Source organism: Bos mutus, chromosome 24 (assembly GCF_027580195.1).
Source record: "Bos mutus isolate GX-2022 chromosome 24, NWIPB_WYAK_1.1, whole genome shotgun sequence".
Lineage (NCBI taxonomy): Eukaryota > Metazoa > Chordata > Mammalia > Artiodactyla > Bovidae > Bos > Bos mutus.
Genome location: NC_091640.1, coordinates 42,010,002 through 42,024,783, shown reverse-complemented (window position 1 = coordinate 42,024,783; position 14,782 = coordinate 42,010,002). Strand labels below are relative to the sequence as shown.

The 14,782-nt window shown below is 45.7% G+C and overlaps 1 protein-coding gene across 3 annotated transcripts in view; it reads right to left on the bottom strand.

Annotated features, from left to right (window-relative positions):
- The window catches only part of VAPA (VAMP associated protein A), a 38,500-nt gene extending 23,973 nt beyond the window's left edge, over nucleotides 1-14,527 (bottom strand). Inside the window, exon 1 of one of the 3 annotated variants that reach the window (XM_070361783.1) lies at nucleotides 14,241-14,527. In XM_070361783.1, the coding sequence (XP_070217884.1) occupies nucleotides 14,241-14,319 (79 nt within the window). In that variant the 5' untranslated portion in view covers nucleotides 14,320-14,527. Of the gene's footprint in view, nucleotides 1-13,549; nucleotides 13,693-14,240 lie in introns of those variants that run through there. The other 2 variants (XM_070361785.1, XM_070361784.1) reach the window with 2 other exon arrangements.
- Nucleotides 14,528-14,782: the final 255 nt, after the last annotated feature.

Genomic DNA, 14,782 nt, shown 5'->3' with positions numbered 1-14,782 from the left:
CCTCATCATGTATACCAACTTGAGTTCAATAGTATCTGCTTACTGAGAAAAGAATCAAATGTTATTTCAGAATACGTGGTCCTGAATACAGCATGAAGCATTACAGAAATAGAAAAGGTCTCTGGGATGCGGCTCCAGAATAAACGGCTGTGTGCAAGAATGGTACCCTGCAAAGGCTGTGGCATCCTTTAGACCAGGAACTCGGAGGCCTGCTGGCAGACCAGTCTCCATGGGTCCTGGTATTTCTGCAGCTTGGCCAGTGCAGGTCCCGGGGGCTTTCACACAGTCAGTCTTTCCAAGGATGTACAGCAGAGACAACAGCCCTGGAAGACAGTTCCTCCTCCTGGAGAGAGCAGGCTTCTCTACTATCCAGCATGATAAAACTCAGGTCTTCCTCTGGAAAAAGGTCAGGCAGGTTTCTGTGCAGCCCATCCTGAAAGATTCAGGGCCCTAGGCTCAAAGTTTCCCAGCTATGACACAAAGCCACCACGTGGGCAGCACCCGCCTACACTGAAGCCCTGTGTGTCACCCCGTGGAATGAAAGGCAAAGGAAACCAACACAGCTATGAAGACGCTGCCTGTAGTGCCCTGACCATCACACACCATGGTCTCTAAACCCAGGGGTCCCATGCCTTCCACAGCACTCACAACACCGAAGCAGACTCAACGTCCTGAAGTGATCACAGCAGCTTTCACAATCTAGCCTTTACTGGACACTCACCAAGTATCAAGAACTCTGCATGAATTATGTCATCTAACCCTAATAACAAGCCATGAGGCTGATACTTTTATTACTTATTATTCTCACTTTACAGATGAGTCAACTGTGACTCAGTATAAGAACACTTGTCCAAGGTCAGACAAGCACAGAACCGTGCAAGTGGGAAGTCAAAGCAGGTTTGTCTCCAGGGCCTGAATTCTCATAAATTCTCTATAGATTCTATGTGAACTACCTGGCTGTATTTATTTCCTAATTCATAAGCCATTCTAGGTTGACTTCTGCAGCATTAAGGCATGAAACTGCAGTCAAATCAGTAATACAGGAAAAAGATTTTTAATGGTTACTGTATTTCCCTTGGTTCCACAGGAAAAACATTTCCAGAAATGTTTCCACCAAGAAAACAGTTTTTCTCTTTTATACCAAAGAATGCCCTAATACATAAAGCTACCTAACTTTATTTACCTTTACTCCATTTTCCCCCAAACATACTGAAATATCAGACCTGAGAGAATGTGAGCTCTGTGAAAACTGGTCTCAAGTACAGCTTGCCCCCAGCTACTAGGACAATCCCTGGCACAGCAGGTACTAAATAAATGTCATCATAGAAGCATTAGTGTAAAAACAAACAGAGGACCACTTCAGGAAACAAAATGAATCAATTCAAGATGGTTTATAGTTATTAAAATACTAAATATACCTTTTTATAAGGTTTCATTACTACAAAAGTATGGACGCGAGATTAATACAAAAGCCAAACTTCACTATTTTATTTAAACATACCACCCTTATGGCAGAAAGTGAAGAACTAAAGAGCCTCTTGATGAAAGTGAAAGAGGAGAGTGAAAAAGTTGGCTTAAAACTCAACATTCAGAAAAGTAAGATCATGGCATCCGGTCCCATCACTTCATGGCAAATAGATGGGGAAACAATGGAAACAGTGAGAGACTTTATTTTCTTGGGCTCCAAAATCACTGCAGATGGTGACTGCAGCCATGAAATTAAAAGACCCTTGCTCCTTGGAAGAAAAGCTATGACCAACCTAAACAGCATGTTAAAAAGCAGAGACATTACTTTGCCAACAAAGGTCCGTCTAGGCAAAGCTATGGTTTTTCCAGCAGTCATGTATGCATATAAGTTGGACTATAAAGAAAGCTGAGGGCCGAAGAATTGATGCTTTTGAACTGTGGTGTTGGAGAAGACTCTTGAGAGTCCCCTGGATTGCAAGGAGATCCAACCAGTCAATCCCAAAGGAAATCAGTCCTGAATATTCACTGGAAGGACTGATGCTGAAGCTAAAACTCCAATACTTTGGGCCACCTGATGGGAAGAACCGACTCATTGGAAAAGACCCTGATGCTGGGAAAGACTGAAAGCAGGAGCAGAAGGGGACAACAGAGGATGAGATGGTTGGATAGAATCACCGACTCAATGGACATGAGTTTGAGTAAGCTCCAGGAGTTGGTGATGGACAGGGAGGCCTGGCGTGCTGCAGTCCCATGGGGTCACAAAGAGTCGGACACAATTGAGCGACTGAACTATTTCTTTGATTTGAACTATATCTTTGATTTCGTAAACTGTTTCACTGCCCTCGTTTATCCATATTACATAATCAGCAAAAAAACCTCAGAATTCATCATGAAAAATCTCCAAAATCCACTTAAGGTAGTAGTGTGTGGTCATTTCTAGGGGCTTGGAGTCAGGGTTACAAGTGACCAGCAGGCAGGAACCATGTCCTTTCTTTACCTGGCAGCGCTTTCAGTTAACTTAGCAGTGTTCTGAGCACACAGTCAAGTACTCACCCATCATCTGCCAGTGAAGAAGCATGGGCACCATGCAGTCAAAGCCCTGACTCTCATCCTCCCTGTGGGAGGCGGGGCTGTGGGCGGTGGGGCGGGTGCCCTTGAGCAAATCTTGTCACTTCTCCAGCACAGCCTAACCCCTACTCCAGCTTAGCAGGCAAAACCAGCTCCAATTCCTAAACTCCTCTCAGTCCTAAAACTACATGACATTTGGGAACAACTTTACTGCCTTAATTAGAAAACACCTACTACTCCAGGGAAGCAGGGCAGATAATCCAATCTCAGATGATCACGGCCTTACTGACATTCAGCATAAAGCTACTAAACATTTTAGGAGTACTCTTTCTGACCTTCTGATGCACAGACTGCTCACTGACCTAAACAATCTTTGTGACAGAGAATACACAACTGCACTGTATTCACCAAGAAATGAAACAATTTGATTTGTAACATTTTTATATAAATTTTATGTTCTTCCACTGTGCAACATTATAAAGAAAAATCGTATGTACACACACATAAAATTTAATGCTTGCAATTAAAATTAAACATTAAATGTGGAGGCTGCTTAAGTGAACACCTTCATTTAAAGAGAAATAAGTGCTTCATATCTGAAGAGTTTAGACTACTTTTTAAAACCTAGGTTGGCAGGATAGGAAAGAATAAAAGAGAAATGGATACTTTGGGGAGAACTTGAAATAAATGTTTGAGCACCACTTATAAATCTAAAGCTCTTGTTAGACTAGAAGCAAAATAGTTATGAAAAAAATTATCAACAATACTATAAATTTTACGGAGAAGGCAATGGCACCCCACTCCAGTACTCTTGCCTGGAAAATCGCATGGACAGAGGAGCCTGGTAGGCTGCAGTCCATGGGGTCGCTAAGAGTCAGACGTGACTCAGAGACTTCACCTTCATGCATTGGAGAAGGAAATGGCAACGCACTCCAGTGTTCTTGCCTGGAGAATCCCAGGGACGGGGGAGCCTGGTGGGCTGCCGTCTATGGGTCACACAGAGTCAGACACGACTGAAGCGACTTAGCAGCAGCAGCAACAGGTGTTATAGGTGGTAGGATTGAGAATTTGCTTTATACTGTTCTATACTTTCTCAACTTTCGACATCAAGCACTGATTTTACAATCAGAAGGGATTTTTAAACATGGATTCATATTAGCTTAATTTATTCATAAAAGCTTTTATTTTTAAAGTCAGGGTGGGGGTACTGAGAAGATACAAAAAAGCTATCTTTGGAAGATGTGGTTATTGAGATGTTTGGCAGTGGGAACCATACTCAGAAAACAAAACCAAGGAATTCATCTTCCCCTATAAGCTATAAAAGTAAAATTTGTTCATAGAGAAAACAAACAGAAAACACACACTGTGATGCAAAGGTACTCTATCCCTTCAAAGGTGTACCAGTCACTCCAATTTATGTCAGATTATCCAAGCACCAAAATAAACTACATGTGTATAAATATATATATATGGAAATATATAGCTACAAAATAAAAGGCTGTCAAAATGTAGCCCATAAGAAACCTGTCAAATTATACTGCAAACTAGTACTTTAAAGTCCTCTCATATTAACACTGCCTGGAAACTCCCATGGATGGAGGAGCCTGGTGGGCTGCAGTCCATGGGGTCACTAAGAGTCAGACACGACAGAGCAACTTCACTTTCACTTTTCACTTTCATGCATTGGAGAAGGAAATGGCAACCCACTCCAGTGTTCTTGCGTGGAGAATCCCAGGGACGGCAGAGCCTGGTGGGCTGCTCTCTATGGGGTAGCACAGAGTTGGACACGACTGATGTGACTTAGCAGCTTATTAATAATTCTCTAACATACCTATTTTTTAAAATGGCAACTGAAATCAATCATATCCTTTAAAAGTTGAAATACAAATAACTAAACATCTCATTAATTTAAACATGAATTTTGAAAACAGTACCAAATGTTGCCAGTAACTCTACCACAGTTAACATCCCAAATGCCAGAGAAAAGCAGCTAAGCAAACTACAGCATATTAATAACACAGCATCAAAGATGGCAGCTATAAAAATTTAAGACGTTGGTGGAGATTATTTTTGTAAACTGAAACATGTCACAGTCATCAAGTTGAACATATTCTCTTAAGTTTTGTAGTCTAATTTTATTTAAGCAAAGAGTTTTACTAGGAAGAATACAATCACATTAAGAGTTGATTCTAAAGATCCACTCAATCTATGGCACAGGAAATGAAGTACAGCTGGCCTCACAAAAGGCTACTTTCAAGAGAAACTGCCACCTGGATCCACAAGCTCTCTGTCATCTGCTCTCCCCTTCCTCTCAGCTAGCTGCTTCTGCTTGCACAGGGCCCACTGCAGCCACTGTTTCCAACCCTCTGCGACCTCAAAAGTCTTTCAAGAGGAGACATCAAAACATTGACTGTCAGCCATCCATACATACACGGTCCAGCCTGGGGGAGATGCCCACCACAAGACCAATGAGTCCAGTAGTCTGGACACAGAGGGAGGGCTCCTGTGAGCGTCCACACTGCTCTTAAATACAGTCTGTGTGGGCAAGGCCGATTCTCTGAGTAACAAACACCCTCGACAATCTACCATGCTTCTCACCAGGGACCACCAACTGATGCTGACAGTAGGAGTTCAATTTGTCAGCTGTCACAGGACACTTATGATTTATAAATTAGATCCACTTTCAAACAAACATGGTTTTCTACTTGTCTTCATATGCCTTAATTTTAACTGTTACTGGATGGTTACAGATTTGTTTTCTACTGACCTTACATAGGCACCTCATTGTAGGACAATTGAAACTTTTGATACAATCTCCCAAAGTAACAAGTCTAATAACAAAATAATTTTTTCTCTTACTATGAAGAGCATTGAATGTTCATGCAGAAATCTTGAAAAACACAGAAAAGTAAAAACAAAAGCATCCTAAAGTAGACCTAAGGACTGCTGACGTCCTTTTCTTTCTGATCTTTTTCCTCACACATATTACCATAAATGCACTCATATTTACGCAACTTCTCATGGGCGGGATAAGGCTGTCATCACCAATCAACTTATCACTAGAAAGGGGACAAGCAGCCATTATCACCTGATGTGACACAATTCTATCTATGAAGTATCTGTACCAAAAAAATACTGAAACGTGAATCTTTAAGCCCTTAAATCCAACACCAAACTTACACGAAATACATACCAGAAATATCACAAGTCTGGGACACTCCACTGGACAACGACGGGGTCTTTTCAACAAGTGAATGGTGCGATAAAAAGCAGGCGGACGAGGCATTGCCAAAGATTAGGACAACCTGACACCCAGCAACCAAAAATCAGCACTATGGGGAGATTTCAACAGACATCAGATTACTGAAAAATTACTTTTGGTTTTATGAAGTGACAATGGTGTCATGATTATGTAAAGAAAAAGCCCCTTTTTTCTTATTAGAAATGTAAGCTCAAATATTCAGGCTTGAGATGTTATGATAGCCAGAATTTGTTTAAAATACTGCAGTAATCCTACTCTCCCCAAAACAGTAAAATACTAATAATCATTAAACTTACAATTATATGAAGCTATTAAAGAGTACAGAAGTTCATTAAGTTATAGAAAGTTTTTTATGAATGTTTTTAAAGTTTTCATAAGGAATTTTAGAGTAATCTGAGTCATATTTTAGGCATAATAAACCCAGTAAACAAGCATTTGCAAAAATAACTGACCCTCCCTTTACATTTAATTTTTTTTAATCAAGAAATTTTCTTTAGTGGTCACACAATATTACATTTTGTGGTCTGTAAAGTTTAATAAACTGGTGAATATTATGTTCTTTTAAACCAATTTTTTATTAAGGAAAGCAAGATCCATGCTATATTAACTACTATATCCTCTGAAAGACAGGAGTTCACTGCAGGGTCAGTAAAGATAACAGAAGCAGCAAGACAAAGAGTTAGCAAGCCCCTCTGAAAGCAATGATAAAGGGGTCCTTGCTACAAGACTTGCCTCACAGCTCATCTCCACATGGTTAAGGAACAGGTAATTATTACAATATAGAAAACAACAACAAAATTACCAATACTAACAATCACAAAACACCAAACTCAGAAGAACCTCATCAAGGTCTCCCAATTCTTATGTTCTTCCATTTCATAGAATTGTGTTTCCGTTTTGCACTCAACCATCCTATGCATTCACAAACCTTTACAGCCAGACCACCACCGAGAAATCACCCACCCCTGCTTCTCTGCTTCTCACTTCACAAATGAAAAAAGCGAAGCACAGTAGTCAGCTCTTAACAAAATACCCTCTTCTGGAACTACAAAGCTCTGAAAACACTACCTGCAAAGGCAGACGAAGCATCTACTGAAAGACGCAAGGCTAAAACCATGACAATTAGAGGACAGAGGGATGGTCTGAGTCTTATTAACGCGATCAACACTGACTGGGCAATCACCCAGGCCAGATCTTGTTATCACGGATATAAAAATAAATGGGCATATCCTCAAGCGCTTCACAAACAGCTTGTGAGAGAAAAGTATGTAAACATCAGTACTGTGCCATGTGGTGAGTGCGGTAATTGCCAGTGAGCAGCACCGAGGACAGGGTCAAGAAAACGACAGTGGCCCGGGGCCTGGAGAGCCAGAGACAGCACCGGAGGTAGGGCTCCTGCAGGGGAGACAGCCCTCCGGACAGGAGGTGACATTCGGAAGCGAGCATGCAGAGGCCTGCAGCACTGACGGCGTCTGGAGAAACCGCTGCATGCAAGCAAAGCTACAGCAGAGGTGAACTGAAGAGGCAGGAGCGGATCTGGGCTCCAGTAAGTGCGTAACAGGAAAATGCTACAGGTTCTTCAACCAGGGAGGCAATGGGATCTGGTGTGCGCTTTTCACAGGGTAGTTCTTTCAGCATCCGTGAGGACAACAGGCTGGAGGAAGTGGGACACAAGGAGAAAGGGACCAGCCTGCTGACCGGTAGCGGAAAGAGAATCACCTGAAGCAAAGAAACGAGCCAAGTCCAGATCCCTCCCGAGTCAGGCACGTGGACCCCAAATGCCCATGGGTTCCCTCCTTAAGTCCAGCTGGAGGACCTAAATGCAGCTACCCTATCTGAGGAGGTCAGGACCTTCCCGCAGGTGCTCTCCCAGGCCCCTGAATGCTGCCAGCATCTGCCAGCTCCCCTCTCCAGCTGTGCAGCCAGAGACCGCAGCGCTGTCCGGACACTCTCCCGCCGTGCACACACCCAACAGACCCCCTCAAACGTCTCACCATCCCCACCACTGCCCCTCCAGCAGTCAGCACCTGCATGGACGGCAGCCACAGCGTGGGTCATCTCTCGCTCCCTCCAACACAAGTCCACACTATGACCAGATTACAACACTCCTGTCAACACAAACGTGGTGTCAGCCCACTACCTCCACACCTCTGCCTTCTCCCCACTGAAGATCAACAGTGGGTCAAGATAAAAACAGAACTGCTAAGCCAACACCCATGCATCCTGGCTGACCCAGCGACTGGGGTACTGACCCCGAAGCCTTGTAAACACAGGAGAGGTTATTTAACACATCGAACACCACACCCTCCTGCCTCAGAACCCTTGCACCTGCCGCTCCAGGAGTGTACTCCTTTCCTCTTCACCCAGATAACTTCCACTCACTCTTGGAATCTTAGTCAACCTGTAGCAGCCTTCCTCGACCACATCAAAAACCCCTATTTCACGTTCTCACAGCACCACAGACTCTTCAAAGCTAATTTGTCTTCTGATGATCTGATTAGCTTCTACCGCTCCCATGACCATCACCTCATAAAAATAAAGATTCTTTTACTCAAAACTGTAGTTCCAACACTTATTCAGTGTGCATCACATATAGTAGAAACTCAATTCTTTCTTATATAGCTGAATGAATTAAAGCAAATGAATTGAGAAACTGAGCTGCATTTAAAAGAAGAGATTCAAAAGTTATCTCTGGGATGCAAAAATACAGACTTTAATTTTTAGATGTGCACAGCATTTCTGGAATGAGTAATCAAGATGCCACAAAAAAGAAATTAACAACATAGGAAAAGGAGTAGGCGTGCACATAAAAAGCCCAGTTCAGGATACGCAGAGTTTGAGATATCTGTGCATGTGTGCTGAGTCGAGGCCTACTCATTGTGACCCCATGGACTGCAGCCCGCCAGGCTCCTCTGTCTATGAATTTCCCAGGAAAGAATACTGGAGTGGTTGCCATTTCCTTTTCCAGGGAACCTGCGACCCAGGGATCGAACCCAGGTCTCCCTCATTGCAGGCGAATTTTTTATCACTGAGCCACCACCTGTGCTGTGCTTAGTCACTCAGTCGTGTCTGACTCTTTGTGACCTCATGGGCTGTAGCCTGCCAAGTTCCTCTATCCATGGGGATTCTCCAGGCAAGAACACTGGAGTGGGTACCCTATCCCTTCTCCAGGGGACCGTCCCAAACCAGGAATCGAACCAAAGTCTCCTGCATTGCAGGCAGTTTCTTTACCAGGTGAACTACCAAGGAGCCACCTGCTGCTGCTAAGTCACTTCAGTCATGTCCGACTCTGTGTGACCCCATAGACAGCAGCCCACCAGGCTCCCCTGTCCCTGGGATTCTCCACGCAGGAACACTGGAGTGGGTTGCCATTTCCTTCTCCAATGCATGAAAGTGAAAAGTGAAAGTGAAGTCACTCAGTCGTGTCCAACTCTTCACGACCCCATGGACTGCAGCCTACCAGGCTCCTCCATCCATGGGATTTGCCACGCAAGAGGACTGGAGTGGGGTGCCATTGCCTTCTCCAAGGAAACCACCTGCTGCTGCTGCTGCTGCTGTCGCTTCAGTCGTGTCCGACTCTGTGTGACCCCATAGACGGCAGCCCATCAGGGTCCCCCGTCCCTGGGATTCTCCAGGCAAGAACACTGGAGGGGGTTGCCATTTCCTTCTCCAATGCATGAAAGTGAAAAGTGAAAGTGAAGTCACTCAGTCGTGTCCGACTCTTCAGGACCCCATGGACTGCAGCCTACCAGGCTCCTCCATCCATGGGATTTTCCAGGCAAGAAAGAGGACTGGAGTGGGGTGCCACTGCCTTCTCCAGGGAGCCACCTGAGCAACATTCAAATCCAGGATAGTCAAGAAGTAATCAGTACGTGGTAAAGAACCCACCTGCCAACGCAGGAGACAGAAAAGAGGCAGAGGCTCAACCCCTGGGTTGGGGAGATCTCCTGGAGGGGAACATGGCGACCCACTCCAGCATTCTTGCCTAGACAATTCCATGGACAGAGGAGTGTGGTGGGCTACAGTCCATAAGGTCGCAAAGAGTCAGACATGACTGAGGCAACTTAGCATGCATGCACCCCATCAGTATGGACTCCAAAGCGGATGGCGACATGAGGAACTTCCCAACCTAGGATCAAACCCATGCCCCCTGCAGTCAAAGCACAGTCTTAACCACTGTACCACTGAGCAATCCCCCAAAGCTGATTTTAACTCTGAACTCAACACAGATTTGGGTGTACAGCAATGTGTGAAAAGAGCATGGAGGAGACAGAGAAGCCCTCAAAACAAGGGAGACTGAACAAGGTAAGTTCAGAGTGAGATAAAATTGAAACCAAATCAGAATCTCAAAAACACGAGCATTTAAGAAAAAGGAGGTAACAAATCAGACAGCAAAGATGAAGGCTGGAGAACAACTGTGTCACAGGAGTCAGAAGAATCGAGTTATTAAAAAGCGAGCTGTCAACACTGGGAAGTGCCAAAGACACATCCAGGGAGACAGAAAGCACCGTGGTCACCACAGTGGCCATCAGAAGAGACCCGGAACTCCTACTGCTTTTCCAAGAAGCCTGACCACAAAGGAAACAAAGCCCAGGAGACATGAGAGCCTCAGGGAGCTGGGAGTCAAGGAAGTACAATTATCTTGCTGGTTTGTTTGTTTTTAAAAGGGAAGACTTAGGTTTATGTGTTCTTATGTTTAAAGGAAACGTTGACAGAGAAAATACCTGCTGAAACAGGGTCTGAGTCATAAGCCATCTCTACCTTAACCAGCAAAACCAGCAGAACCAACAAGCTTGGACATGAGAAGGGCTCTGCCTTCTCAGGGAAGTGTGGACGTGTGCCGACGAACAGGTGCTACAAGAGGGGACAGCACATCCCAGAGGGCGTGTATGCCACACTTAAAAGAGTTACGCTCTCACCCAGAGGGCAGTCAAGAGCTCCCTGAAAACGGTTAAGGAAGATATGACACCCATGTCCAGGGTGTGGGGAAACAGGCCAGGGGTCTGATGTAGCCGCTGTGAAACGCGAGTGAGCGGAGACGCCTGGAACGGTGCCACACACCCTCCAGGAGGAGGCTTGTTCCCCATCCTCCCTTGGGTCTCTTCTTCCTGATGTGCTGCTATCCAAAGATGCTTTGTCTGAACATCACTGGTCCCTGGTCGCTCAGAGCGCTTAGTTTTCTTTACTGATGCTATTACTACAGGCCACCTTCAACACAATGATTTTGGTCTATTTTCCTTTCTCCGATCATGGCCAGTAAGAATATATTCACAACTTATTTCAGCACTTTCTAAACTTTCTTCTCCAAACTTCCCTCCAAAATGAACAGGCTGGAAAAATAAAATGTTGTATAATACAAAGGAAAAAATTTTACAAGAGTAAATAAACACTTTAAAGACCCCCCCCAAAAAAGTCTCACATGTAATGCAAAATTTCACACCTGAATTCTATGTCAAATTACTGCCAAAGCTTAAAAAACAGAATTTTAAAATATCTACATCTTTTTCTTTACTAATGCAACAAAAAAACTACTTCAGAGTTCATGACATTATAAAAGTACTTTCATATAAACAATTGTATAAAACAAACTAGAATAAAATATTAATGTAGGAAATGTATTAAACTGTTATTTGCTTCTCCAAAATTGTGCAAAGTGCCAATAATTCATAGCAAGATGACTTTATTATGCATGTAACAGAAAAATGCACCATACAATCTCAAAATGATTAAATGATTCATTCTTGGAGAAACTATCTTAATCAAATGTAAAGTTAAAATAATTCAAATAAATCTACCAGAAGATGACATTTTGCAAAAATATCCTTAAACAGACTTCAACTAAAAACTGCAGATGATTTAAAGTAGAGTTGAAAGATTTTTTTCACACCATCATCAAAATTAGCATGAAGAGAATTGCTGATTTCAAATGAGTCTCCTCACTGAATGCTGAACTGGTCTTTGGAATACAGAGGTTTCCATCAACAACTTATTTACCTCTGACTAAAAGAGTAACTTTTAAGAAGGAAGGAATCAAATGACACCAAATGTAGCCTCCCAATTTGTCCTACCCGCTCTACTTTCCCAATCCTCCCCATTCCGTACTCTTAAACAGAAGCACACAGCACACCCTGGGTACCTAAGCACAAGCCAAACTTTTCTCACATCAGGAAAGGAGCAAAGCATTCCCATGACCTGCGCTCCCGCTTCCCCAATTGAAAGCAAGCCAATAAAAGTGTCGGAGAAGACTCTTCAGAGTCCCTTGGACTTCAAGCAGATCAAACCAGTCAATCCTAAAGAAAATCAACTCTGAATATCCATTGGAAGGACTGATGTTGATGCTGAAGCTCCAACACTTTGGCCACCTGATGCGAAGAGCCAACTCACTGGAAAAGATTCTGATGTTGGGAAAAACTGAAGGCAAAAAGAAGGGGGTGGCAGAGGATGAGATGGTTAAATAGCATCACCCAACAATGGACATGAATCTGAGCAAATTCCGGGAGACAGTGCAGGACACTGGAGCCTGATGTGCTACAGTACAGTCCATGGGGGTCACAGTCATACAGGACTTGGCGACTGAACAACTCCTCCTAAAACAAGTGGGGAGGAAGGAAGAAGGGGCTTCTTTCCTCATACTTGCTTTGCCTCTGTTACAGCATCTGCAGGCCTCTTTCATCTGGGAGTTCAAGCACTAAGAAAAACATGTTTTACTCCTTAAACTACAAACTGTGGTTCTTTTCTCCACCTTGCTTAGCACTGAATCCCCAAATATAAGCTGATGTTTGCTGAGTAAATTACTCATTGTTGAATACTCTTCATCAAATATAGAGATGGTACAAAGCTTTCAATAGTGTTTGCTAAGTAAATGGCCCAGTTGAATATGTGTCCCTATAAACTTTTCCATGAAATCCTTTTTTTAAAAAAGTCAACTAATGTCCAAACTTTAACAGGCCTTGTGAATTACTTTCATCCATAACACAAGAATCTGTTCTGTAATCATAGCCAGTTAATTCTTCAATACCTAAAATAAGCATCTGGCAAGTCTTTGGGTTGGGGTTTTGGTTGTTCCTTTAACTTGCCTCTTTGCTATTATTAGCCTCTTACTACTCAAACGGTAAAGAATCCAAAGAAGATTTCGCCGGTAAAAAATCCACCTGCAATTCAAGAGACTTAAGAAACGGAGATTTGATTCCTGGGTGGGGAAGATCTCCTGGAGAAGGAAATGACAACCCACGCCAGTATTCCTGCCTGGAGAATCCCATGGACAGACGAGCCTGGCAGGCAACAGTCCATGGAGTCAGCAAAGAGACGGAGACGACTGAGCCAGTAAGCATGTCATTGAAACATACCGACTTCTCTAAGTTTCTTCTTAGAAACTTAGAGATCTCTGTGAACACTTCTTGACCTAAAACTAGTTTTAACGGCGTCCAGGTCCCTAATGGCAACACACACAGATTAACAAGAAGAAAACTTCCTCTGTAAAATCAGCCTCCCCTAAAATAAGTGCAAAACACCTAAACTCTCAGAAGAACTACCTACCATAAAGGTTTACATTAAATTCTTCTATTCTCAGATAAGAGCTACAGAGTTAGGTATTACCTGAACTTTGGTATTTATGATTCCCCTAGGTGTTTTATTTCCCCCCTTTCAGCGAAAACTATGTAAACTCACGTTACGCCCATAAACTTGCTACAATAAAATGCACTTAAGCCTCGCTAAATATTTCGTGGAGTCGTCTTAAAACCGAATTCTCACCTAACACGCGGCTCACTGACATTTCCATTCAAAGAAACTCGCAAATGCACTGAAGAGCTTGCAAAATACAGGTTTTATACACAACTCCTCTCATAGCGGCAGAATACATCTTAAAGCTCTTAAACTATTTAAAACGTGTCCTACGGAAACCAAGGTGTTTTCTTTCGCACTCCATTTCTTTCGGTTTGATTCTCTAAAGCACTGGAGCGGCCTCACAGTCCCAAGCCCGTGTGCTCGTGGGGCCCCCGGAATGAAGGACGAGTCACGGGCTCCGCAAGCTCCCCGCGCCTGCAGCATCCCCAGCAAGAACCGCCTGAGTCGCTCCCGCGGCCCCCGGGTCCCCGCGCAGGTGACGCCCCGCGCAGGTGTCGCCCGGCGCGGAGGACGTCCAGCCGCCTCCGGCCCGCTGACGCAAAGCCCGGCCCGCGCCCGCGCCAGACCGACGACCGCCCTGCCTGCCCCGCGTCCCCGGCCAGCCGCCCACGCCCGGACCCCGCCCCGGCCCGCGGGCCAAGGACAAGGCCGCCGCCGCAGCGAGGCGCCCGCGGGCCGCAAGATGGCGGCGGGAGGCGGGAGGGGCGCGCGCGCCCGCGCGGGCGGGGCCGGACCGGGCGCGGGCGGCGGGGGAGGGGGCCCACCGGGCGCGGCCGCCACCCACTGCCCGCCGCTCCCGCAGGCCGCCCCTGCCAACCTTTGAATTTGAGGTCTGTGGGCGGGTCGAGGACTAGGATCTGCTCGTGCTTCGCCATGGTCCCGGAGGCGGACGCCATCGGAGACAGCGCAGAGCGGGGGCGCGCCCGCGGCGGGTCGCTAGCTGCGGGCGGGGGGCGGCGACGGCGCGGGTCGGCCCGGCTCGACGCAGGGCCAGCGCTCGGCTCCCGAACCCGACACCCGCCGCTCTGTCGGCGACTCGCTGGGCCGCTCGCCGGTCCGCAGCTCCGGGTCTCACAACTGACTCAACCCCACACCAGCCGCCGCGGCCACGCGCACTGCGATCCTCGGCGCCCCACGTGACGCTTCTGCGTGCCTACGTGCGCGCCCCGGCGGCCGCGAGGCCTCGCGCCCGGCCCGCCCTCCACGCCGTCAGGCGCGACCGGCTGCTGCGCCTGCGTGTCCCTGGCCCGCCGCGCTCTGAGCCTAGCCCAGCTGTCAAGGGAGCGGGCGTGGACGGGGCGGAGCTCAGCTCCCTGGCACTGACGCGGCGCGCACCGCAGAGCGGGAGGGCGCAGTCCT